Source organism: Scyliorhinus torazame, chromosome 9 (genome assembly GCF_047496885.1).
Source record: "Scyliorhinus torazame isolate Kashiwa2021f chromosome 9, sScyTor2.1, whole genome shotgun sequence".
In the NCBI taxonomy this organism is placed as follows: Eukaryota; Metazoa; Chordata; class Chondrichthyes; order Carcharhiniformes; family Scyliorhinidae; genus Scyliorhinus; species Scyliorhinus torazame.
Window position 1 is genome coordinate 19496498 of NC_092715.1, and position 27861 is coordinate 19524358.

General features: G+C 50.1%; 1 protein-coding gene across 1 annotated transcript in view; it reads right to left on the minus strand.

Annotated features, from left to right (window-relative positions):
- LOC140429090 (dual specificity testis-specific protein kinase 2-like) overlaps window positions 1-27861 on the minus strand; it is a 352368-nt gene that overhangs the window by 110761 nt on the left and 213746 nt on the right. The window contains exons 2-3 of the mRNA XM_072515654.1: window positions 15188-15309; window positions 8784-8832 (exon numbers count right to left, since the gene is read on the minus strand). Of these exons, the coding sequence (XP_072371755.1) occupies window positions 8784-8832; window positions 15188-15309 (171 nt within the window). The remainder of the gene's footprint in view (window positions 1-8783; window positions 8833-15187; window positions 15310-27861) is intronic.

Consider the following 27861-nt stretch of genomic DNA (forward strand, 5'->3'; position numbering starts at 1 on the left):
GAAGGACGGTAAAAAGAGGGAAAATCGATGGTGGATATCTAAGGAAATAAGGGAGAGTATCAAATTGAAGGAAAAAACATACAAAGTAGCAAAGATCAGTGGGAGACTAGAGGACTGGGAAATCTTTAGGGGGCAACAGAAAGCTACTAAAAAAGCTATAAAGAAGAGTAAGATAGATTATGAGAGTAAACTTGCTCAGAATATAAAAACAGATAGTAAAAGTTTCTACAAATACATAAAACAAAAAAGAGTGGCTAAGGTAAATATTGGTCCTTTAGAGGATGAGAAGGGAGATTTAATAATGGGACATGAGGAAATGGCTGAGGAACTGAACAGGTTTTTTGGGTCGGTCTTCACAGTGGAAGACACAAATAACATGCCAGTGACTGATGGAAATGAGGCTATGGCAGGTGAGGACCTTGAGAGGATTGTTATCACCAAGGATGTAGTGATGGGCAAGCTAATGGGGCTAAAGGTAGACAAGTCTCCTGGACCTGATAGAATGCATCCCAGAGTGCTAAAAGAGATGGCTAGGGAAATTGCAAATGCACTAGTGATAGTTTACCAAAATTCACTAGACCTGGGGTGGTCCCGGCGGATTGGAAATTAGCAAACGTGACACCACTGTTTAAAAAAGGAGGTAGGCAGAAAGCGGGTAATTATAGGCCAGTGAGCTTAACTTCGGTAGTAGGGAAGATGCTGGAATCTATCATCAAGGAAGAAATAGCGAGGCATCTGGATGGAAATTGTCCCATTGGACAGACGCAGCATGGGTTCATAAAGGGCAGGTCGTGCCTAACTAATTTAGTGGAATTTTTTGAGGACATTAACAGTGCGGTAGATAATGGGGAGCCAATGGATGTGGTATATCTGGATTTCCAGAAAGCCTTTGACAAGGTGCCACACAAAAGGTTGTTGCATAAGATAAAGATGCATGGCATTAAGGGTAAAGTAGTAGCATGGATAGAGGATGGGTTAATTAATAGAAAGCAAAGAGTGGGGATTAATGGGTGTTTCTCTGGTTGGCAATCAGTAGCTAGTGGTGTCCCTCCGGGATCAGTGTTGGGCCCACAACTGTTCACAATTTACATAGATGATTTTGAGTTGGGGACCAAGGGCAATGTGTCCAGGTTTGCAGACGACACTAAGATAAGTGGTAAAGCAAAAAGTGCAGAGGATACTGGAAGTCTGCAGAGGGATTTGGATAGGCGAAGTGAATGGGCTAGGGTCTGGCAGATGGAATACAATGTTGACAAATGTGAGGTTATCCATTTTGGTAGGAATAACAGCAAAAGGATTATTTAAATGATAAAATATTAAAACATGCTGCTGTGCAGAGAGACCTAGGTGTGCTAGTGCATGAGTCGCAAAAAGTTGGTTTCCAGGAGCAACAGGTGATTAGGAAGGCAAATGGAATTTTGTCCTTCATTGCTAGAGGGAGGGAGTTTAAGACTAGGGAGGTTCTGCTGCAATTGTATAAGGTGTTAGTGAGGCCGCATCTGGAGTATTGTGTTCAGTTTTGGTCTCCTTACTTGAGGAAGGACGTACTGGCACTGGAGGGTGTGCAGAGGAGATTCACTAGGTTAATCCCAGAGCTGAAGGGGTTGGATTACGAGGAGAGGTTGAGTAGACTGGGACTGTACTCGTTGGAATTTAGAAGGATGAGGGGGATCTTATAGAAACATATAAGATTATGAAGGGAATAGATAGGATAGATGCGGGCAGGTTGTTTCCACTGGCGGGTGAAAGCAGAACTCGAGGGCATAGTCTCAAAATAAGGGGAAGTAGATTTAGGACTGAGTTTAGGAGGAACTTCTTCACCAAAAGGGTTGTGAATCTATGGAATTCTTTGCCCAGTGAAGCAGTAGAGGCTCCTTCATTAAATGTTTTTAAGATAAAGATAGATAGTTTTTTGAAGAATAAAGGGATTAAGGATTATGGTGTTCGGGCCGGAAAGTGGAGCTGAGTCCACAAAAGATCAGCCATGATCTCATTGAATGGTGGAGCAGGCTCGAGGGGCAAGATGGCCTACACCTGCTCCTAGTTCTTATGTTATTATGTGCAGGGTAGGTGGATTGACCACGCTAAATTGCCCCTCAATTGGAAAAAATGAATTGGGTACTCTAAATTTTTATTTACAAAAAAATTAATCTGTAGCCCTGGGTGGGATTTTCCAGTTCCCAAGCCACATGTATCTCGGCCGAGCGCCATTCGCTGGTGGCGGGATTCTATCTTCCCGCCGATTGTCACTGGGATTTCCCATTGTAACCACCCCAGGCCACCGGGAAACCCGTGGGCGGGGTGCGCAGCCGGCGGGAAAACTGAATGGCAACAACTGGAGATTCCTGGCCCCCGTCTGCTCTCGCAGGTGGACGCGAAAGATTCCAGGGCAACTACTGGAAAAGGAGCAGAGGAGTTCTGCCCGCCCTCCTTGCCCACTGAGGAAGGTCCAATCTATCCCAAAACTCCAGACACAAGAAAAAGTGAAGTTTCAAAAAAATATATAGAGTACCCAATTCATTTTTTCCAATTAAGGGGCAATTTAGCGTGGCCAATCCACCTACCCTGCACATCTTTGGGCTGTGGGGGCGAAACTCACGCAAACACGGGGAGAATGTGCAAACTCCGCACGGACAGTAACCCAGAGCCGGGATCGAACCTGGGACCTCGGCGCCGTGAGGCAGCAGTGCTAACCCACTGCGCCACCGTGCCGCCCTGTCAAAGGGAAGTTGAGGGGTGATGTACTCACAGAATATTCTTCGGACTCGAGATCATTGGTTTAATTGGCTCCAGTGACGTGAGCAGATCTGCAATTTTCTTTTTCGACTGCTTGATTAAACCCAAAGCTCTCGCTCCTGTCACTATTTTTATCGGCTGCCTGGGGAATGGTAAATATCGTCAGCAGCACAGAATAATCGACAACACGGGGAATAGAGTGAGAGGACACAAGGGTCACAGAAGGCTGGGGTAAGCGGAGAATTGGTGAGTGAACAGGAACTCACCTAAACTACAGGAGGGATCAGGGAGAGGATTAAAAATGAGACACAGTGCTGGAGAAAAGCAGGGGGGGGCGGTCATGAGCAGGTCGTGGCCTGTGCACTTCGAAATAGTGCCGCGGGATCATTAGCATCTGCAAGCTGGCACCTCTGGCAGTGCAGCACCCCCTCAGTTCCGTCGGCCGATGTTTCGTGATCCAGGCTCTGGAGTAAGACTTGAATCTAAATCTTCCGACTCAGCACTGAGAGTGTTAACAACTCAGACACTGTCGACACTGCAATACAACAGCTTGATAAATTGTCTTTGTGGGTTAATTAGATAGATAGTACAGCATGTGCCCGAGAAAGAGAGATCCGAACAGGACAACCACCTGGGGTAGGAGGAATGGCATTCCAGTACGCAATAAATCCTTGAACCTGCAACCTGCTGACTCAGAGTGCTCCCACTCAGCTATGATTAAAAGCTGAAGAGAGGGGGAGTGAGTCATTGACACAGTTGCTAGTGGGGAGAAAGATGAGGGGGCGACGGAATTATAGAATTTACAGTGCAGAACGAGGCCATTCGGCCCATCGGGTCTGCACCGGCCCTTGGAAAGAGCACCCTACCCAAGTCCACACCTCTACCCTATTCCCGTAACCCCACCTCGCCTTTTTGGGACTCTTAAGGGCAGCTCATCACGGCCAATCCACCTAACCTGCACATCTTTGGACTGTGGGAGGAAACCCACGCAGACACGGGGAGAACGTGCAGACTCCGCACAGACAGCGACCCCAGCCAGGAATCGAACCTGTGCAGCTACTGTGCTAACCACTGTGCTACCGTGCTGCCCGAGAGAGAACGAGTGATGAGGGACACTAATTGCTGGGGGCAGAGCAGGAGGGGGTGGGGGGGGGGGGGGGGTTGGGCTGTAGCCTGTGTGAGGTGAGATGAGATGGAGAGTGCACTGCTGTGGGTTTTGACACGGTTCAAATCGCTGTACCCGCAGGGCCCATGAAGCCGAGGGCACTGAGTTCACGCAGAGACAGGAGAATGCAGGCTGCTGACTTATTCGTCAAGTACAATGTCCTCAGCCTCAGGTGCCGAGTGACACTCACAGCAAGGGAAAGGGATAAGCCAGAGGGGCTGTGTTGCCCAGCAACAGGGAGCCTGGCAGGAATTTGCTTTACTTGTCCCAGCCTGACTAACAGCTCTGACCCCGCTCAGAGTGAAGCAGTCAAACGTGGAGGAAAGATAACCTGAAATTTTCAAGGAGCGATCTGGAGATTGAAAATTACTCTTGGCTTTCTGATTGACTGGCTTTTCACGTGATGCCCCACTCTCCATGCTCACCTCTGGAATTCTTCTGGGAATTCTGTGCTCTTTCATGTTTGACATTTGTATTGGGAATGGAAGCATTCCATTCGAATCACTCAATCCCAACAGCACAGAAAAGTGCAGCACGGGGTTAGATACAGAGTAAAGCTCCCCCTACACTGTCCCCATCATACACTCCCAGGACAGGTATAGCACGGGGTTAGATACACAGTAAAGCTCCCCCTACACTGTCCCCATCAAACACTCCCAGGACAGGTACAGCACGGGGTTAGATACAGAGTAAAGCTCCCCCTACACTGTCCCCACCAAACATTCTCAGGACAGGTACAGCACGGGGTTAGATACAGAGTAAAGCTCCCTCTACACTGTCCCCATCAAACACTCCCAGGACAGGTACAGCACGGGGTTAGATACGGAGTAAAGCTCCCTCAACACTATCCCCGTCAAACACGCCCAGGACAGGTACAGCACGGGGTTAGATACAGAGTAAAGCTGCCCCTACACTGTCCCCATCAAACACTCCCAGGACAGGTACAGCATGGGGTTAGATAAAGAGTAAAGCTCCCTCTACACTGTCCTCATCAAACACTCCCAGGACAGGTATAGCACGGGGTTAGATACACAGTAAAGCTCCCCCTACACTGCCCCCATTAAACACTCCCAGGATAGGTACAGCACGGGGTTAGATACACAGTAAAGCTCCCCCTACACTGTCCCCATCAAACACTCCCAGGACAGGTACAGCACGGGGTTAGATACAGAGTAAAGCTCCCCCTACACTGTCCCCACCAAACATTCTCAGGACAGGTACAGCACGGGGTTAGATACAGAGTAAAGCTCCCTCTACACTGTCCCCATCAAACACTCCCAGGACAGGTACAGCATGGGGTTAGATACGGAGTAAAGCTCCCTCAACACTATCCCCGTCAAACACGCCCAGGACAGGTACAGCACGGGGTTAGATACAGAGTAAAGCTGCCCCTACACTGTCCTCATCAAACACTCCCAGGACAGGTATAGCACGGGGTTAGATACACAGTAAAGCTCCCCCTACACTGTCCCCATCAAACACTCCCAGGACAGGTACAGCATGGGGTTAGATAAAGAGTAAAGCTCCCTCTACACTGTCCTCATCAAACACTCCCAGGACAGGTATAGCACGGGGTTAGATACACAGTAAAGCTCCCCCTACACTGTCCCCATTAAACACTCCCAGGATAGGTACAGCACGGGGTTAGATGCACAGTAAAGCTCCCTCTACACTGTCCCCATCAAACACTCCCAGGACAGGTACAGTACGGGGTTAGATACAGAGTAAAGCTCCCTCTACACTGTCCCCATCAAATACTCCCAGGACAGGTACAGTACGGGGTTAGATACAGAGTAAAGCTCCCTCTACACTGTCCCCATCAAATACTCCTAGAGTCTCTATGTTTCGTTCTTTCACACAGAGGTGAGTGAGACTCGAACTGAAAAAAGAGAATGAAACAGATACAAGATGGAAAGCACTTAAATATAAATACCACCGTGTAAACATGTTTTCCTGTACCGCTGTATCCAACCCTGTATTTGTCGGCTGTATTTTAACTTGGGCTGTCTTGAGCTGCCTCTGTGCCACTCAATTCCACCAAAACCTCTGACCTCACAGCCCTTTCTGCTCGCACAAGCAGACAAGTTACTAAATTTGTTTAAAATACCTGTGAAGAAGGTTTGTTAAGGTATTAAAGCATCTTAGTCATACCAGACTCGGAGTTTGGGTGTACAAGTGTACAGTGTACATTATTAAAAAAATATAGAAGGCATTGGAAGAAGTACAGGTTAGATCCAAAAGAATAGAACCATATCGCAAAGGATACATTTCTCAGTAAACACTGAACAGATCGAGTGACCTTTCTCGTGATAAAAGACCCCCGAGGTGACCTGACAGTCACTGAATTGTGAAAAGCTTCGATCGGGTAGACGTGGAGAAGATGTTTGCTCTTGTGGTGGGTGCCAGAACCATGGGACATAAATTGAATGATCGTCACGATTGATTGATTGCTATTTATTGTCACATGTACCGAAGTACAGTGAAAAGTATTTTTCTGCGGCCAAGGGAACGTACACAGTACGTACATAGTAGACAAAGAGAATAATCGACAGAGTACACTGACAATGGTACATCGACAAATAGTAAATCCCAGTCAGTGATTCAGTGCTCAGAAGGGTTCGAATGTGGAACTCGGAGTGTTTGCGACGAATGACATTGGAGGAAGCTACAAAAATACACGAGGGGGAAAGTTTTGGAAAGTAAGTTACCTCCCCAGCACTGCTTATTTCTGACAGGGCGAGATGGACAATGGGAGATTTGCGAAGCATGTACATCAGCATCGACCTGGGGCTTGTTTCTATGCTGTAGATTCTGTGGGGCGAATTGTAGCTCCCAAAGGCGGAGAGAAGAAGGTGGGTGTGTGTATGTGGGAGGGCTCAGGAGGTATGGCGATGGTAAAAAAAAATGTAAATGGTAAGTCCACCCACTCTGGTTTTAATAGCACTTATATTTGAATGTGAGCAGCTATCCTGTTCTTCAGAGATCAATTCGATCTTTTCGTAAAATATTTTAAAGAGGTTGCATCTGCGGCCTCACGGCGCCGAGGTCCCAGGTTCGATCCCGGCTCTGGGTCACTGTCTGTGTGGGGTTTGCACATTCTCCCCGTGTTTGCGTGGGTTTCACCCCCACAACCCAAAAATGTGCAAGCTAGGTGGATTGGCCACACTAAATCGTCCCTTAATTGGAAAAAATGAATTGGATACACTAAATTTTTTTTAAAAAGAAGTTGCATGCCTCCAAATTAGTGTAACTATTAATGGGGAATGTAGCAACTTGAGAGGTGAGAGGGGTCAGATCCATTGGGTTAAAGTCTTCCTAGCACTGCTTATAGGCTAGGGAGAGCAGGAGAGTTTTATCCAGATTCAACAAGCAAACCTGCTTTCCCCTCCCAAGGCTCTCTCGCTGCCCTGCAGACACTATTTGGAGACATGCAACTCTGCGTAATGCCATGCATTTCTCTCCTGACATAGTTAGGCAGGGGCACACTTCACATAGAATTTACAGTGCAGAAGGAGGCCATTCGGCCCATCGAGTCTGCACCAGCTCTTGGAAAGAGCACACCACCCAAGGTCAACACCTCCACCCTATCCCCACAACCCAGCAACCCCACCCAACACTAAGGGCAATTTTGGGCACGAAGGGCAATTTATCATGGCCAATCCACCTATCCTGCTCATCTTTGGCCTGTGGGAGGAAACCGGAGCACCCGGAGGAAACCAACACACACACTGGGAGGATGTGCAGACTCCGCACAGACAGTGACCCAAGCTGGAATCGAACCTGGGACCCTGGAGCTGTGAAGCAATTGTGCTATCCACAATGTTCAACAAGCGAGTCTGAGCTCAGCCTGTTCCCTTTCACACTGATATGTTGGAGTTATGGGAGCACATACACTGTACCAAACTGAATCGGGCATTGGAGGTGGGCGGGGGCTTGGCAAGGGAGGGGTATTTCGATTCAAGCCAGTAAATGTTGACATACAGATCTAATAGAATGGTGAAATAGACAGGAATGAATAAATAGACTCCTCCCGTTCTTTGTAACAGGCTAGAGGGAACGAATCCAAAGATCCGGAGAGACCAAACGCAGACTGGGTGATCGCTTTGCTGAGCACCTTCGGTCTGTGCTCATTCAGGACCCTGGCCTTCCTGTTGCTTGCGTGTTTAACACAAGACCCTGCTCCCCTGCCCACATGTCTGTCCTTGGCCTGCTGCAATGTTCCAGTGAAGCTCAACGCAAACTGGAGGAACAACATCTCATCTTCCGGTTAGGCTGCTACAGCCTTCCGGTCTCAACATCGAATTCAACAACTTCAGATGATTAGCTCTACCCCACCTCGACCCATTTGTTTTCATCCCATTTCATTTTAACTGTCTTTTACCATTTCTTTCTTTCTTGTCTTTCTTTATATATATTTACCTCCCCCCCCACCCCCCATCTTATCCACCTTTCCTTACCCCTTCTCCCCTTTGCTTCCCCCTTCCCTGCCTCCCACATCTACATCTGTCACACTTCACCCTCTGATGTTAGTTTCTCTGCAATTTGGCCTTTCACACCTTCTGTTCTCTCTGGGGGTCTGCCATTAGCACTCTGTTCCCTTGGTTTCTGTGAGAATCTTTTATTCTCACTCCCCAGTATAAATATTTCCCACTTTCTCTGTCTTTAGATTTGACAAAGAGTCATCGGGACTCGAAACGTTGGCTCTTTTCTCTCCCTACAGATGCTGCCAGACCTGCTGAGATTTTCCAGCATTTTCTCTTTGGTTTCAGATTCCAGCATCCGCGGTGATTTGCTTTTATACAGAAGGATCGAATGGTCCGCCATGTTCATGTGTTCCAACGCAAGTCACCTGCTACCAAAGGCTTGCACCAATAACGCTTACCTCAGTTAGAGCATGTAGCTGGCCTTCATGTACACAGACGCCCATAAACCTGCAGAGAGAATCACACACCAATCAGCTACGTCACAAAGCAAAGGTGTTCTCGAGAGGTGTCAGCCATTGCGCTGGTCACTGATCCTGTAGACAGGCCACTCGCTGACTGAAACACCAGTTTAGTTTTGACTTTACCCTCTGCGTCATACACAGACCGTGACCTCTCCCTGTCCAGTAATAGTTGGCCAGACAATGTCACAGACAAGAGGAATGTAACCTCATGTGGGAACAGCACAACGTTGACATGTTTCAAACTCTGAAGGGGGATGATAAATTGATCCCAAACAAAACGCTCTCTCTCTCTAATGAAGAGTCTGAAATAAGGACAGACTGTTCTTAAACATAAAAAACTTGTGATTCATTTCTAAAGGGACAGATCTGAAGAACAGAGCTTTGTATTCACATGTCTGGAACCTTGGGAGATATTGTGAACGGTTCTTGTCTGCATATTTTTAATCTCCATATTATAAAAAGGATATTGAAAATCTGGGGAAATTGAGAAAGATATTTATATTTTTTTAAATAAATTGAGTACCCAATTCATTTTTTCCAATTAAGGGGCAATTTAGCGTGGCCAATCCACCTACCCTGCACATCTTTGGGTTGTGGGGGTGAGACCCACGTAGACACGGGGAGAATGTGCAAACTCCACACGGACAGTGACCCGGGGCCGGGATCGAACTTGGGTACCATGAGGCAGTACTGCTAACCACTGCGCCGCCATGCCGCCCGGAGAACGACATTTATAAGGACAATGCTCGAACTGTACAATTTAACCGGCTCCGGCTCCTTTCTCAGGAAAAGTGAAGGCTGAGGGGGCGATCTGATGCATCTAGAAGATTATGAAAGGACTTGATAGGTGACGTGACCATCAAATACATTCACCACAATAGAGTAGATGGAGAAAAAATATGTTGTTATGATGGAGCTGTATAAAACACTGGTTAGGCCACAGCTCGAGTGCTGTGTGCAGTTCTGGTCGCCACACTGTAGGAAGGATATGATTGCGCTAGAGAGGGTGCAAAGGAGATTTACCAGGATGTTGCCGGGGATGGAGCGTTGGCCACGCTAAATTGTCCCTTAGTGTGCAAAAGGTTAGGTGGGGTTACTGGGTTGCAGAGATGTGACGGGGGGCCTAGGTAGAACAAAGAAAAGTACAGCACAGGAACAGGCCCTTCGGCCCTCCAAGCCTGTGCCGACCATGCTGCCCGTCTAAACTAAACTCTTCTACACTTCCTGGGTCCGTATCCCTCTATTCCCATCCTATTCATGTATTTGTCAAGATGCCCCTTAAATGTCACTATCGTCCCTGCTTCCACCACCTCCTCCGGAAATCCAGGCACCCACTACCCTCTGTGTAAAAAACTTGCCTCGTACATCTCATCTAAACCTTGCCCCTCGCACCTTAAACCTATGCCCCCTAGTAATTGACCCCTCTACCCTGGGGAAAAGCCTCTGACTACCCACTCTGTCTATACCCCTCATAATTTTGTAGACCTCTCTCAGGTCGCCCCTCAACCTCCGTCGTTCCAGTGAGAACAAACCGAGTTTATTCAACCTCTCCTCGTAGCTAATGCCCTCCATACCAGGCAACATTCTGGTAAATCTCTTCTGCACCCTCTCTAAAGCCTCCACATCCTTCTGGTAGTGTGGCGACCAGAACTGAACACTATACTCCAAGTGTGGCCTAACTAAGGTTCTATACAGCTGCAACATGACTTGCCAATTCTTATACTCAATGCCCCGGCCAATGAAGGCAAGCATGCCGTCTGCCTTCTTGACTACCTTCTCCAGCTGTGTTGCCCCTTTCAGTGACCTGTGGACCTGTACACCTAGATCTCTCTGACTGTCAATACTCTTGAGGGTTCTACCATTCACTGTAGGGTGCTCTTTCCAAGGGTCAGTGCAGACTCGATGGGCCAAATGGTTTCCTTCTGCACTGTAGGGGTTCTACGTTCTTAGAAAATAGAGCCACACGCCCTTTGGGCGCAGGGGGCTCGGTTTTAATGTCTTATCTGAAATATCGCACACCCGAGAGGCAGCAACCACCTCATCAAAGCACTGGGAATGCCACTCGGGATTGTAGGCCCAAGTCCACGGAACCTTCCGGCGCACGGTGAGAGTGCCACTCACTAAGCCACGGCAGATACTTAATTTAACACCTGTTCTACCCTTCATAAACATCCGGCACTCGAGAGGGAGATCCTGAGGGGGCTGATGTGACTGGAAATTTGAAACACTTTGTCAATCTTATAAATCACAGCAGGAAATCTGATCTGTGTGGAGAGGGTTTAATTACCCCCACAGCCTGGTTCTGGCTCCCAGCTCTGATATAAGATGTGACTCACAGTGTTGTCCACAGGGACGTACACGCGGCTGAAATAAAGCATGTCCACATAAACACAAATGTAGTAAGTACTGTCCATGGTTTTAACCAAATGATCATCTCATTATAAACGCGTTAACATCTCTATCAAAATAGTGAAGGGAAAAATTGGATCTTATTCTTCAAATGGAACTGACCTCAACCAACCGCCCCCCCGCACTCCGAGGCCTAACCTCACCCGACCCAACCCACCCCCCAGTGCGAGACCCAAAACCAGCCCCTCCCTGCTTGCTGCCCAACCACCCCACCTTACCCGAGGCCCGGTCCCCATCTGCCTGAGCTCAACCCAACCTGAACTCTCCCCCCCACCCCCCCGTCCGCCTAAATCCTGTCCACTTACCTCACAGGCCTACCTTCTGCCTGACCTGTCAAGGACCGTTAAACTTGGCTGGGCATTTCATTTACCAGATTTACACACCTGTGCTGGGGAAGAGGGGGCTTGACCTCCTTGTATCCAACTGAGCTCCCCTCCAGGAGTGTCTCTCTGAGTCAGAATGTCGAGGGAGATAGGATCGAAAAAGCGTTCAGGTAGGAAATTAGGAACAGAGTGACAATCTGACTCTGACTTCCACTCCGCAGAACTTCAGGCCCCTCTCTGCCCCTCCACACCTGTTGAATACAACATCTTTCTCCTCAGGTAAATCCAGGCTGACCTTTCAGTGCAATACTGAGGGAGCGCGACACTGTCAGAGGTGTCGTGTTTTGGATGGGACATTAAACAGAGGCTGAGCCTGCCCTCTCGGATGGCTGGAAGATCCCTACAGCGTTATTTTCGAAGAAGAGTTGGGGAATTCTGCCTGGTATTCTAGCCCATGTTTAACCCTCAGCCAGCATCATTGAGAAACAGATTATCTCCCTCAGTTTGCATATTTGCTGCTTGTGGGACCGGGCTTCGGTTGGCTGCCAGATTTCCTTCATGACAATACATGACAAAAAAGTACCTCGTTGTCTCTGAAGTGCTTTGAGATGTCCTGGGTTTGTGAAAGGTGCCACAGAAATGCGGCAATGCTCTGTCATTCTTTATCCCTCTTTCCAACTTCTTCGATGCTCTCATTATTTTCCCTCGGCCTTGCTGACTGAATTTATCTTCCCTTGCCCTTCCCTTCTTCCAGGAGCGAGATATTGTTCTGGAGTGGGAACTGTTTGTCAGCTCTGGCGCAGTGGATCAGTGGATCTCTCACATGGATCAGCAGGTTATGGGTTAACGTTATGGGTTCAAGGCCCTGTCCAGGAGTTGAGCACAGAAATCAAGGCTGGCGCCCCTGTGACGAGGTGCTGCACTGTCAGAGGTGTTGTTTTTTTTCTCGAGGACACACTAGACCCTCTCAGTTGGACAAAAAACTTTGGGGTGCCTTGTGGTCAAGACAAGGCGCTACGTAAATGCCAGTCTTTGGGCAGAAGTTAAAGGGCGGCGGAATTTCTCACCTCGCCATGCGAAGGGTTGGCAGGGAAAGCGTCTCCAGTCACGTCGGCTGACCCAGTGGCCTCAGGTGGAACGTCTCCTCCTCACTGGAGGAGGAAGCCCCCCTTGGGAGAGTTTCCGGCCCAATCGGACTGACCGTCAGCTCTGTCGTCCCAGCAGAGCCGACTTGAGCAGCAGCCAACGTCGGAACAACAAGCAAACCCCGCGGGTCAGTGCCAGAGGAAGGTCAGCTGGGATGAAGCTAATTGTCAGGCAGTGTCACAGCCGGGGACAGAAAGTAGGGCTCCAGGAAGGGGAATGGGGGTGGGGGGACCATGATGGTGAGGTCCAGGGTGGGGGGGGCCATTGACGGCCTTGCCCAACCTACGGAAGATCGCAGACAGGTGAGGGGCAGGCCAGAGGTGAGTGGAAAGGCCCCCGGGACATTTAACGAGCCATCACCGCGGCTACAAACCTGCCAGCAAGGGGGGGCTTTAAGGGGCAAAAGAGGGAAGGGTGAGATGCAGGGAGATTTAGGGAGCCCCGGAGTTGTGGGGATTAAACGATTGAAGGACAATGATGGGGTGAGTGAAGTAGGAAATGCACAAGGCCAGTCAGGTGAATGGAAAGTCGAGTCAGGTTATGTCGTAGGGCTGGGTTAGATTGCGGAGACAGGAAAGCAAGAGGCTCGGCAGGGATTGAAGCACAAAAATTAGAACTTGAATTTGGGGAATCCGGGACCGATCCATGAGGAATCAGAGCTTAAGACTAAGGAACTAGAGAAGGCCATTCAGGCCTGCGAGCCTGCTTTGCTATTCAATGAGATCCTGGCTGATCGAATACTCACCTCAATCCCACTGTCCTGCCTGCTCCCCATAACTGTTCAAAAACCTCCCTGTCTCAACCTCGAGTGCATTCAAAGACTTAGCCTCCTGCCGTCTTGGGTAAAGAATACCAAAGATTCAGACTCCCTCAGGGAAGGAATTTCTCTTTGTGCGCGGAAGAATAAGGCAGTTTGAATGAAAAGTACACCGAATACAATGGAAGGAATTACACAAAGCAGCGGAGGGAGAGTTGGGGGAGTGACCAAATACAGCGGGCTGGATTCTCCATTATTGGGTCTATGTTCCCACCCCGGCGTCAAAACGGTGGAGTTTTACTCCTTAGAATCCTGGTCAGAGGCCGCGCATGCGCACGGCGGTGGCTTCCAGCGGCCGCGCTGTGTTCCATAGCGGACTCAGACCGCGGAGCCAGACCCAAGAAAGAGAGCCCCCCCCAATCGGCCGCGCGCCCGGCCCTCAAACCCCGCACAATCATTCCCCAGCCGCCTATAAGGCCACCCCTCCCCCGGCCTCCGATCGGCCTGCCCCCCGACCAGGGCAGCCATGGACTGAATCTGCCGCCGCCAAGCATGCATCCCGACCGGCAATAGCAGGTTTGTTCCACGCCGTCGGGAATTCGGCCAGTCGGGGGCGGGGGATGTCGGAGCAGGCCTCTGGCAATGGCCCCCCGGCGGTGCGGCGTACTCCCCGGTGACGTTGCTTCTCGGTGCCTGGAGGATCGCCAAACTGGCGCCGGGCCCACTTCGGCGGCAAACTGGATTCTCCGCTCCGGCCGCGATTTCGGCATCGGGGTGCGGAGAATTCAGCTCAGCAAGTCTCAAACCTGTAATGTCCAGGACCTGGGAAAGCCATGGGGCGGACCATCACCTCCAAATCCTCTTTGCAGTCACACACCATCCCAACTTTGAGGCTGAATTCATCTTCCCTTCCGTCCCCTTCCTCCATGTTCACATTTGCGTCGGGCGGGTTCGGCGAGGGGAGTGGAACGTAAACGTGTGACGGAATTCTCCCCTCCCCTGGTCAGTGACGGGTGGGGGAGAGGGCCACGCCCGGGTATTACCTGGGCACCCCCTAGGACAGCTGGGGCATCCTCAGGCAGTCCTTGGGTAGTGCCAGGCTTGCATGGGAGGTGTGCCCAGGTAATACCCGGGGATTGCCCGGTCAGTGCTGGGAGGGTGCCCAGGGGGAAGGATATCCAGGGTTAAACAGTTTGTTCATCATGCCCTGGGATAGCCTTTAAAGTTGCTGGTGGGGCAAGCGAATCAGAGACCACCCCGCCAACGATACGACATGAGACCCGATCCTTGAAGGGATTATTTTCAAAGTGCTGCACGATACGGCAGAGGAAGTGTCATTGCCGTCAACGGCTTCAACACCATGCGTCTCCCCTGCCATTGGCCTTTGCCGATTTCCGGGAAAATCTCACAAATGGTGGTGTTTCTTCCTTGTTGCTGAATCAAAATGCTGGAACTTCCTCCTGAACGGCACAGTGGGTGTACCGATACCTACACCAGCAGAGAGTCAAGAGGAAGGCCCACCACCAGCTCCTCAAGGGCAGTTCGACTTGGGCAGTCAACGCCAACCTTCCCAGCGACGCCAACGTTTCAAATCAGACGCAGAGCAAAAGGCACAATCGTTGAGGTAGATTTTACAGGAGGTTTAAGGAGAGAGAGGGCGCGTGGAGGAGAGATAAAGAGGGAGAAATGAGCAGCCAAGGGCTCACCTCAGGATGTTGGGGTGCGAGAGCCGGTTCATCAGCTGCACCTCGCGTAGCATGTTGGCACGGTTACTGGGCAGCTTGTTCATCTTGAGGACCATCACCTGCCCAGTTATCCGGTGTCGGACCTGAGGAGAGACACAGACGGTTAGGCAATGTCATAATCCAGTACCCCCGCCCATGGCCACCAAATCAGAACCTGGTTAAAGTATTAGGACGACCCGACACCATCTGCAACACCTCAGCCCGATGTAAACCTCTGCAGTGACGGGGAGCATTCTGATTAGGTTACTGGACTAGTAATCCAGAGGCCCAGACTCTGATCCAGGGACTCAAGTTAAAATTTCAACCTGCAGCTGCGGGAATTTAAACACAATTCGTCAACTGACCCGGAATAAAAATCTAGTCACAGTAACGGTGATCACAGAACTACTAGATTGATGTAAAAGCCCATCTGGCTCAGAGAAGATAATCTGTCGTCTTTACCTGGTCTGGCCTACGTGTGACCCCTGACCCACAACGATGTGGCTGACTCTTAATTTCCCTCCGATAAGATCCAGCAAGCCACTCAGTTACGCTAAACTGTTACGAAACGTTGAATAAGTATTAATAATAATAATCTTTATTATTAGGGGCTGGTTTAGCACAGTGGGCTAAACAGCCCATGTGAGGTCATTGTACTTTTCCCAGCATTGTTGCCATGTCCCAGGGGCCAGGCATATATGGACGATAAGTGAATAGTGTAGATGGGCTTTAGAGTGGTTTCACAGGTCGGCGCAACATCGAGGGCCGAAGGGCCTGTACTGCGCTGTAATGTTCTATGTTCTACCACATGAACCTTCCGAACCCACGATATCTATCACCTTGCAGTACAGCGGCGATAGGTCCATGGGAACAACTCTATCTGCAAGCTCCCTTGACAAATCATTCACCATTCTGACTCGGAATTACATCACCGTTTCCTCACCGTCATCGGGTCGAAAGCTTGGAATTCCCTTTCTAACATCATCGTCTCCAGGGGGGTCAGCTCATCACCACCCTCTCGAAGGCAATTCGGAATGGGCAATAAGTAATTGCCTTGCCAAAGTTGCCCCCGCCTCATGAGTGAATTCCGTGAGGACATCAGTGCTGGTGGATGAGCTGGGAGGGGCCCTGGCACCTCCCCTGACACAATCAATAAGTACGAAGTCTTACAACACCAGGTTAAAGTCCAACAGGTTTGTTTCGATGTCACTAGCTTTCAGAGCGCTGCTCCTTCCTCAGGTGAATGAAGACGTATGTTCCAGAAACATATATATAGACAAATTCAAAGATGCCAAACAATGCTAGGAATGTGACCATTAGCAGGTGATTAAATCTTTACAGATCCAGAGATGGGGTAACCCCAGGTTAAAGAGGTGTGAATTGTATCAAGCCAGGACAATTGGTAGGATTTTGCAGGCCAGATGGTGGGGGATGAATGTAATGCGACATGAATCCCAGGTCCCGGTTGAGGCCGCACTCATGTGTGCGGAACTTGGCTATAAGTTTCTGCTCGGCGATTCTGCGTTGTCGCGCGTCCTGAAGGCCGCCTTGGAGAACGCTTACCCGGAGATCAGAGGCTGAATGCCCTTGACTGCTGAAGTGTTCCCCGACTGGAAGGGAACATTCCTGCCTGGTGATTGTTGCGCGATGTCCGTTCATTCGTTGTTGCAGCGTCTGCATGGTCTCGCCAATGTACCACGCTTCGGGACATCCTTTCCTGCAGCGTATGAGGTAGACAACGTTGGCCGAGTCGCACGAGTATGTACCGCGTACCTGGTGGGTGGTGTTCTCACGTGTAATAGTGGTATCCATGTCGATGATCTGGCACGTCTTGCAGAGATTGCCATGGCAGGGTTGTGTGGTGTCGTGGTCACTGTTCTGAAGACTGGGTAATTTGCTGCAAACAATGGTTCTGGCCTGCAAAATCCTACCAACTGTCCTGGCTTGATACAATTCACACCTCTTTAACCTGGGGTTACCCCATCTCTGGATCTGTAAAGATTTAATCACCTGCTAATGCTCGCATTCCTAGCATTGTTTGCATCTTTGAATTTGTCTATATATGTGTTTCTGGAACAGACCTCTTCATTCACCTGAGGAAGGAGCAGCGCTCTGAAAGCTAGTGACATCGAAACAAACCTGTTGGACTTTAACCTGGTGTTGTAAGACTTCGTACTGTGCTCACCCCAGTCCAACGCCGGCATCTCCACATCACAATCAATAAGGACAACAACCTCCAACCCACATCCTCAAGCCACCGGAGGCAGGTTAGACCATGCAAACTTGGAGGAGGAGTGGGCCATCCAGCCCTTCGCACCTGCCCCACCATTAAATAAGATCATGGCTGATCTGACTGATGATTCATGGCAGGACGTTTATTGCCTCTTGAGAAGGAGACCCGAGGCTGACCAGACCAGGATGTGGCAGCTCTCCTGCCCCACCCCCCCTGCAGTTAGTTGTTGGGAGTCTTTCCTTCAGCCCATCCCCTTGGGCAGGATTCTTCCGCCCCACCCGCCACAAGGCGGCCACGGGCGGGACGTGGACCACGGGACAGTCCATTGACCTCGGGCAGGAATTTCCGGCCATGGGCGCGGCCGGAGAATCTCGCCCCATGTCGAAATCCCAACAGTGAGCCCTCATCTCTCCAGATTACCACCGGTGTGGAGAAGGTGGCAAGAGTGTTTCGGGTTTCAGTGCACACTGCCAGGTACTGAAGATAGCAACACAGGAAAAGTCTCCCAAACTGTGTGACCAGGACCAGTGAAGCCGGCAACGCTATTCAACGTTAATTGGTCCACTTAGTTAGGCCTCACGGGCTTCTCGCCGCAAATAACGCCTCGCCAGCTGATTCGCCGGCACCTCGCTTGCCAGCCCCCCGCTAACAAGGTCAAGCAGCACTTAAACAGCACTTGCTCAGCCAACCCCAGCCAGCTCGCAACAATGGCGCCCAGGAGACCGGCCTGAAGATTCAGGGACGCTGACCTGGCGAGGCTCCTGGGCCCAGTGGAGACCAGGAGGGATGGCCTGTTCCCCCGGGGGTCCCGGAGGGTGAGCCACAAGGCAGCCAGTGCCGCCAGCGATGAGGTGGTGGCAGCTGTTAGTTCCAGCAGGATCACCAGGAGGAATGGTCAGCAGAGCAAGAAGGTCAATGACCGGGCAGCACGAGTGAGTAGACACCAACACCCCCCCGCACCCTCCCCAAGGGAGCATCCACTCTATCCAACCCCATCCAAGCCCCTAGCACTAAGTGAGTCCCAGTCAATATTGGGGAAGTTAAAATCACCGACCACAGCAACCCTGTTGCTTTTACACCTACATATCCCCCTCTATCGCCCGCTGGCTGTTGGGAGGTCTGTAGTAATGAAATGAAATGAAATCGCTTGTCACAAGTAGGCTTCAAATGAAGTTACTGTGAAAAGCCCCTAGTCGCCACATTCCGGCGCCTGTTCGGGGAGGCTGGTACGGGAATTGAACCGCGCTGCTGGCCTGCCTTGGCCTGCTTTCAAAGCCAGCGATTTAGCCCAGAGCTAAACAGCCCCGTAGTAAACCCCCAACATTGTGACAGCGCCCTTCCTATTCCTGAACTTTACCCATAATGCCCCACTGTATGAGCCCTCTGAGGTGTCCTCCCGCAGTACAGCTGTGATGTTCTCCTTAACCAGTAGCGCAACTCCGCCACCCCTTTTACATCCCCCTCTATCCCACCTGAAACATCTAAATCCTGGAACGTTTAGCTGGTCCTGTCCTTCTATCAACCAGGTCTCTGTAATGGCATCAAAATCATAGTTCCAAGTACTGATCCAAGTTCTTGATCAATAAGGAGATTGGGGTTATGGGGAGAAGGCAGGATTGGATTTGTTTAATGTCACGTGTACCGAGGTACAGTGAAAAGTATTTTTCTGCGAGCAGCTCAACAGAGAGAATGAGGATGAGAAAAATATCAGCCATGATTGAATGGCAGCGCAGACTCGATGGGCCGAGTGGCCTAATTCTGCTCCTATGTCTTCTGGTCTTATGGTCTACGTTCATCTGTCTTACCTGTTATACTTCTCGCATTGAAACAAATGCACTTCAGCCCACCAGTCCCGCTGTGTTTAGCACATCTCCCTACCTGCTTTGAATCTTACTGGCCTTATTGTGCTTCCAGACTTTGTGACTCCACCTTGGAGGTGTACCAGGGGGAGTGCAGAAGGCTTACAATCTTTTCCCAGGGCAACGCAATCCATCCCTCACACACCAGTCCCGGAAGGGAGTTGGAAACTTAAAGACAACAATGCCCAGAGCCTGGCCCCTGGGACATGGCAACAATGCTGGGAAAAGTACCTCACATGGGTAGCCACGGTAAGTAAATTCACCCCCACATTTCACCTCATACTGGCCACACCACTAACCTTACATTCTGTTCAACAGGCCACATCCCTCTCACTCACCCAGAGCCAGGGCCTAACACTCAGCACTCACAGAATCCACCTCACTGCCCCTATGTGGCACTCTACAAGGCCACTTCATGCTCAAGATCTTCCTGTTAAAGAACAGCTTCCCATTCAGTGAGAGTGAGTGAGTGTGTTTGAGAATGTGTTAGGGTCAGTGAGTGTGTATGAGCGTGAATGAGAGTGAGTGTTTTAGAGTGAGAGTGTGTTGGAGTGAATGAGTGAGTGTGTATGAGCGAGAGTGTGTTAGAGTGAGTTTGTGTGAGTGTGTGCGAGAGTGTGTTAGAGTGAGTGAGTGTGTAGGAGAGTGTTAGAGTGAGTGAGTGTGTATGAGAGTGTGTTAGAGTGAGTGAGTGTGTATGAGAGTGTGTTCGAGTGAGTGAGAGTGTGTTAGAGTAAGTGAGTGAGTGTGTGTGTATGTATGAGTGAGTGTCAGTGAGTGAGAACATAGAACATACAGTGCAGAAGGAGGCCATTCGGCCCATCGAGTCTGCACCGACCCACTTAAGCCCTCACTTCCACCCTATCCCCGTAACCCAATAACCCCTCCAAACCTTTTTGGTCACTAAGCGCAATTTAGCATGGCCAACCCACCAATACACGTCTTTGGACCGTGGGAGGAAACCGGAGCACCCGGAGGAAACCCACGCAGACACGGGGAGAACGTGCAGACTCCGCACAGACAGTGACCCAAGCCGGGAATCGAACCTGGGACCCTGGAGCTGTGAAGCCACAGTGCTAACCACTGTGTTACCGTGTTACCCATGAGTGGGATGTGGGCATCGCTGGCTGGCCCATTTCTAATCGCCCTCGAGGGGGGAGTTAAGAGTCAACCACATTGCTGTGGGTCTGGAGTCACATATCGGCCAGACCAGGTAAGGATGGCAGATTTCTTTCCCTAAAAGTAAATCTAATGTGTTTTTATGACAATCAACATTGGTTTCATGGCCATCATTAGACTTTTATTCCAGATTTTTAAAAAATATTTAATTCAAATTTCACCATCTGCCATGGCGGGATTCGAACCTGTGTCCCCAGCGCATTACTCTGGGTCTCTGGTTTACTAGTCCAGTGACAATACCACCATGCCACTGCCTCCCCATCTGTGTGTGTGTATTTCTTACACTCTGTTTGATCTTTATTTCAGTCCTGCCAAATATTTATCCCTTAATCAGCATCCCTTAAACAATATCACATTGTTGTTGGTAAGAAATTTGTTTTGCTCACTTCACTAGCAGTAAGGTGCTTCGAGATGCCCTGTTGCTGACACAAGTGCTTTATAAATGTAAACCTTTATTCTATTTTAGTCATTTCTCACGCGTTAACTTGTGCTTTGATTTTGACTTGTGTGTGTGAATGAGTGTGTGAGAGTGTTTGAGTGAGTGAGTGACAGTATGTGGTTGAGTGTGTGTATGTGGGTGAGTGTGAGTGTGTGACGGTGTGTGTGTGTGACGGTGTGGGAGAGTGAGTGCGTGAGTATGTGTGTGTGAGTGAAGTTGTGCATGTGTGAATAAGTGAGAGTGTGTGAATGAGTGTGAGAGTGAGTGAGCATGTGTGAGAGTGAATGAGCGTGTGTGTGTGTGAGTGAGTGTGGGGGAGTGTGTGAGTGAGGGTATGTGTGTTTGAGTGAGGGTTTGTGAGAGAGTGAGTGTGTCTGCATGATCGAGTGTGTGAGTGTGTGATTTTGTGAGAGTGTGAGTGTGCGCGTGTGAATGAGTGGAGTAAAAAGATGTGATAATGAGTGTGTGAGTGGGTGTGTGAGACTGTATGTGTGAGTGAGTGAGAGAGTGTGTGGGGGTGCGTGTATGTGTGCATATATGGATGTATGTGTGCATGTGCATGGGTGTGTGCGTGTGCAAGTGTGAGTGTGTGCATGTGGCTGTGTGAATGTGTGTGTGGGGGAGGTGTGTGTGTGGTGTGTATTTGTGTGGTGTAAGTGTGTGTGTGTGGGTGTGTTTGTGTAAGTGTGAGTCAGTGTGTGTGTCAGTTTGTGTGTGTGTCAGTCAGTGTGTGAGTGTCAGTCAGTGTGTGAGTGTGTGTGTGAGTGCATGCAGGGGTGAGTGCGTGCAGGGGTGAGTGCGTGCAGGGGTGAGTGCGTGCAGGGGTGAGTGCGTGCAGGGGTGAGTGCGTGCAGGGGTGAGTGTGAGTGAGTGTGTGCGAGGGTGAGTGCGTGCGAGAGTGAGTGTGTGTGGCAGTGTGAATGTCAGTATGTTGTTATTTTTAAAACAGAATGAAGCTATGTTGATGAAATGCCTGCAGCTCTCGAGTTCCTCAGGGATATTCTAGCAACACCGTTCCCGTCCCTTTATTGTAGAGAGACTGAGCGATGCATTGGGGCTGGGAGTGTTCCACATACATCTGAGCAAACCCCCCACCCCACCCCACCCACTCCCTACCAACCACACATCGCTTCAGCAGGCTCCACACTCACTCCTTCATATACCCTGGCTTATACACTAAACTACAGAGCATCCTGCCTGCCTGCCCGTCTGCCCCCTGCCCACCCACCGACCTGCCCCCCCCTCCTGCCTGCCCATCCACTTGCCCGCCCACCTGTCTGCCCGCCCACCAACCTGCCCCCTGCCCAACCACCCACCCCCTGCCCACCCACCGACCTGCCCCCCCTCCTGCATGCCCACCCGCTTGTCCACCCACCGACCTGCCTCCTGCCTGCCCACCTGTCTGTCTGCCCACCGACCCGCCCCCTGTCCACCCTCCCGCCTACCCACCCACCTGCCCCTTGCCCGCTAACATAGCTCCTCCCCCTTCCCCATCCCTCTCTTTCTGCAAGTGAATAAAAACACAAACTAAGGCCAAACCAAATTTACAAATAAGCGCTTCACTCCCATCTCCCCCAATCCTCTCAGGGAAATTGAAAAGATCTCAGAGAAATGGCCCCAGTGCCCTGAACCACGAGCAAAGACGATTAAATCAATGCAGTTTCTGGGATCTTGCTATGTGTAAATTTGGTGCCAGGTTTCTTACATCACGGCACATCATTGGCTGTGAAGCACTTCAAGAACCCTGAGGTTGTGACAGGTGTTAATACCACCGGGTCACAGAATGGAGAGCGCACAGGAGGAAGCCATTCGGCCCATCAGTCGGTGCCCGCTCTTCGAAGGAGCAGTTCACTGAGTGCCACTCCGCTGCCTTCTCTCCGTAGGCCCAGCACATTCACTTTTCAAAAGAGGCGATAAATGCGGCACCAGTCAGGTGGACACTGCAGTGCAGTGCTGAGGGAGTGCTGCACTGTCAGAGGTTCCTTTAGCACTGCACTGGGAGCGTCAGCCTGGGTGTGCTCTCAGGTCAGATTACCTGAAGGTGCTGGGAATATGGTTCGGAGCGGCTGGGGCGTGCACCATAAACTGAGAGGAGCGCATAGCCAAGGTAAGACAGAAACTGGGCGGGTGGGAGCAACGCTCCCTCTCCATTGCGGGCAAAACCCTGGTCATCAGGTATGAGGCACTCTCGGTGTTACTGTACATAGCGCAGGTCTGGCCCATTACCCGACCCTACGCCGCAGCAGTCACCCAGGCCATCTTCAAATTCATCTGGAGATCCAAGATGGACCGAGTCCGAAGGGACACCATGTACAAACCTCTGGATAAGGGAGGGAGAAACGTACCCAACGTCTCCCTCATCCTGATGGCCACCTTTGTGTGCAGCTGCATCAAGCTGTGTGTGGATCCCCGGTATGCAAACACCAAGAGTCACTACATACTGAGGTTCTACCTGTCCCCGGTGTTACGAAGGATGGGCCTGGCCTCATTGTCGCGGAACGCTCCAAGTAGTTGGACCGTACCGTACCACCTGTCCCTCGTGGAAAAATATTTGAAGAAAAACACCTTTGACCACAAGGCAATGAAGCAGTGGTCAGCACGTAATGTCCTCGAGGCCCTCAGGGAAAAGGAGACTGTGGAGGACGTTGGACGGTTCCCTGAGCAGACTGTCAGAGTCATCTGGCAGAATGTCTCATCACCAGAACTTACAAACAAGCACCAAGACCTAGCTTGGCTGGTGGTGAGAAGGGCCCTCCCGGTCAGATTCTTCATGCACACCCGAAGGCTCAGCGCCGTTGCACGCTGCCCTCGGAGTGGCTGTGGGGGAAATGAGACGGTCACCCAACTCCTTGTGGAATGTGCCTTTGCAAAGAAGGTCTGGAGAGAGATGCAGTGGTATTTGTCAAGGTTCATCCCGAGCAGCTCTGTGACGCAGGACTCTGTGCTCTACGGGCTGTTTCCAGGGACACATACCGAGCCAAACATCAACTGCTGCTGGAAGGTCATCAACTCGGTGAAAGACGCTCTTTGGTCTGCCTGGAACTTGCTGATCTTCCAGTGCAAAGAACTGTCCTCAACAGAGTGTTACAGACTGGCACATTCCAAGGTCCAGGACTACGTGCTGAGGGACGCACTCGAGCTTGGGGCAGCTGCCGCCAAGGCGCAATGGGGAAAGACCACGGTGTAAGGTCTTACCAGCAAATGTGCACCGAGGGGCGAGTAACAGTGTAAACCCCCCTCGGTCTGGGTCATTAACACTCCAATGTATAAAAGAAACATGACAATGTAAATGTTTAAGAAAGAATTGTAACGTAAAGAGCGATATGTGTGTAACGTCATGCCAATTGAATGGAAGAAAGTCAAGTGAATGTGTAACTTTAATGGAAATGTACAGTCAAGACAATTCAAAATGTTCTGTAATGTTTATTAGAAATTTTATGAATAAAGTATTTTTTTTTGTTTAAAAAAAAAATACCTTGACTGGGTTTTGAATCCACAATCTTCTGAGTCAGGGATGGGAGCGCTCAGGACATTAAATATTCCCTGCCACCTTGACCGAGGAATGCTGTGTTCTGGCGGGAGATCAGAATTGGCGAGAGTAGAGAGACGCTATCTACCATCTCCCAAATTTCAACAGACAATTTCTCAATGGCCCTTTGGGGAAGTTGCTTAAATAACTGTCAGTTTTGACCAAGATATTACGTCAAACATTGTTATTACAACTGTGAGGCACAAACGGCCACCCTCCCCTTCCCCTCCCCCACCACCTTCCCTCTCCATCGCTCCCATCTCGTCCCCCAAGCTCCTCCACTTCGGCATTCCCCTCCCTTTCCCTCTCTCTGCACCGTTCCCAACCGCCAACCCCTTGCCTGGCTCTTCTTCCAAATCCCCTTTCCCACTCCCCCCACCCCTTCCCCATCACTTCCAAACAAACACACACATTAAAATTCAGTGGCATGAACCTTGAATTCTTTCGAACCCTCACACTCGATGAGAGAGTAGGTCCATTTATACCGAAGAAAACTACTTTCCCATAACATGCAGGAACATAGAAAACGAAGGAGACCGTTCAGCCCCTCAAGCCCATTCCGTCACTTAATCAGACTGCAGGTGATCTAGACCACAGCTCCATTTAACTAAGCTATCGCTGTATCCACACATCCTTACACAGCTAAAGTCTAGCAATGTCAGTCTTGAAATGTCCAACTGAGCCACAGATTTGGGCAGCACAGTAGCACAGTGGTTAGCACTGTTGCTTCACAGTGCCAGGGTCCCGGGTTCGATTCCCGACTTGGGTCACTGTCTGTGAAGAGTCTGCGCGTTCTCCCCGTGTCTGCGTGGGTTTCCTCCGGGCGCTCTGGTTTCCTCTCACAAGCCCCGAAAGACGTGCTGTTAGGTGAATTGGACATTCTGAATTCTCCCTGTGTAGAGTGGCGACTAGGGGCTTTTCACAGTAACTTCATTGCAGTGTTAATGTCAGCCTACTTGTGACAATAACGATTATTATAACCCACCTCCTGACTCCCCAAAGCCTGTCCACCATCTACAAGGCACAAGTCAGGAGTGTAATGGAATACTCTCCACTTGCCTGGATGAGCGCAGCTCCAACAACACTCAAGAAGCTCGACACCATCCAGGACAAAGCAGCTTGATTGGCACCATTACCACCACGTTAACTCCCTCCACACTGACACACAGTAGCAGCCATGTGTACCATCTACAAGATGCACGGCAAGAACTCACCAAGGTTACTTCAAAAGCACCTGATTGATTGATTGATATTTATTGTCACATGTGCCGAAGTACAGTGAAAAGTATTTTTCTGTGGCCAAGGGAACGTACACAGTAGACAAAAGAATAATCGACAGAGCACATTGACAAATGGCCATCAACAAGTAGTGATTGGTTATAGTGCGGAACCAGGCCAAACAAGAGCAGCATAGGACCTCTTGAATAGTGCACTTACAGGGAACAGATCAGTCCGAGGGGGAGTCGTTGAGGAGTCTTGTAGCTGTGGGGAAGAAGATGTTCCTATGTCTGGATGCGCGAGTCTACAGACTTCTGTACCTTCTGCCTGATGGAAGGTCTGGAAGAGGACAATGCCTGGGTGGGAGGGGTCTCTGACAATGCTGTCTGCCTTCCTGAGGCAGCGGGAGGTGTAGACAGAATCAATGAGAGGACGGTAAGCATTTGTGATGCGTTGGGCTGAGTTCAGCCCTGCAGTTTCTTGCGATCTTGGGCCGAGCAGTTGCCAAACCAAGCTGACACCTTCCAAATCTGTAATCTGTAGAGGCTCCAACCTCTCACTCACTTCACCTATTCAGATCCTTTTGGAGACTCTTTGTAACTGCCTCACTCATACCCTCACAACTTCCTTTCTCACTTATATTTGAATCAGCCAGGAAATGTGGCTGCAACAGAGTCTGGTGGTGAGCTGCCTTCTTGAACCGCTGCAGTCAATGAGATGTCGGTACACCCACTGTGCTGTTAGGGAGGGAGTCCCAGGATTTTGCCCCAGTGGCAGTGAAGGAACGGCGATATATTTCCCAGTCAGGGTAGTGAGTGACTTGGAGGGGAACTTCGAGGGGGTGGGGTTCCCACGTATCTTGCTGCTCTTGTCCTGCTAGATGGTAGAGGTCGTGGGTTTGGAAGGTGCTGTCGGAGGAACCTTGGCGACTTACTGCAGTTCATCTCAGCGATGTTACACACATCCAAGTCATTCATACAGATTGTAAACAGCGGGGAACAGAGGGAAGTAGATCCTTGGAAAATAGGCGACAGGTTTAGATAAAGGATCTGGATCGGCGCAGGCTGGGAGGGCCGAAGGGCCTGTTATGTGCTATAATTTTCTTTGTTCTTTGAGGTGCCTGCGCTGATCCTTACAGAACGAGCTGAGCGCCGGTTAAAGTAGGACCCGGGGCCTGAAGATCGCGCCTGAAGGGAGAGGGGTGGTGGGCGATCTGCCGAATCTGAGCCCTCCCTCACTGCGCCAGGGACAATACGGCTGTGCTCAGAGACAATGGAAAGGCACTCAACGATATCCCACCGGTAAAGTGCCGACAGAGTTTCAAAATTTAACAGCCCTCGATAAATTAGTCAACAGCTTGGCCTGACAAAGGGCAGGAGGATTCGGAGAAGATTGACTGTACGTTACAACAATGCAGGAGCTCATAGTTCGACTGTTAACAAAAACCTGACCTCTCCTTACTCCTTCCCACCCTCCCCTCACCCAATCCACTATTCCCCCACCCCCCCTTCTGACAATCTCGCCGGTGACGTGTTCTGGCTTCTACGCGGGGGAGAGGGCGGGGGCGCATTGATTGGCAATTGCGCAACAGACAAGAAGCGAGTGATAAATGCGGCATTTCCACGTTGACAGGCTGCGACTAGCAGAGTGCTGCAGGGATGAGCCCTGGGGCCTCAGCTAGTTACAATCTGTATTAACAACTGAGGCAAAGAGACAGAGAGTAATATATCTAAACTTGCCGGTGAGACAGGAATGCAAGCTGTGAGGAGCAAACAAAGAGGTATAGACAGGATGTGTGTAGCAGTATGATATGGGGAAAGTGTGTGGTTATAAACACTGGGCAGAAGAATGAAACAGCAGGATTAATTTTCAGGAGCGAAACTCATAAATGTTGATGTTGAGAGAGACTTGGTGGGCTGGTACATGGAACACAAACTGAACATCAGGTAGAGCAAGCAATTAGCAAGGCAGTTGGAATGTTGACAACTTATTACAAGGGAATCAGTACACAATTGCTACAGTTGACAAGAGTTTTGGTCAGATCACATCTGTAATGCTGGGCGCAGTTTTGGTCTCCACATTGGATTGGATTGGATTGGATTATTGTCACGTGTACCGAGGTACAGTGAAAAGTATTTTTCTGCGAGCAGCTCAACAGATCATTAAGTATATGGAAAGAAAAGGGAATAAAAGAAAATA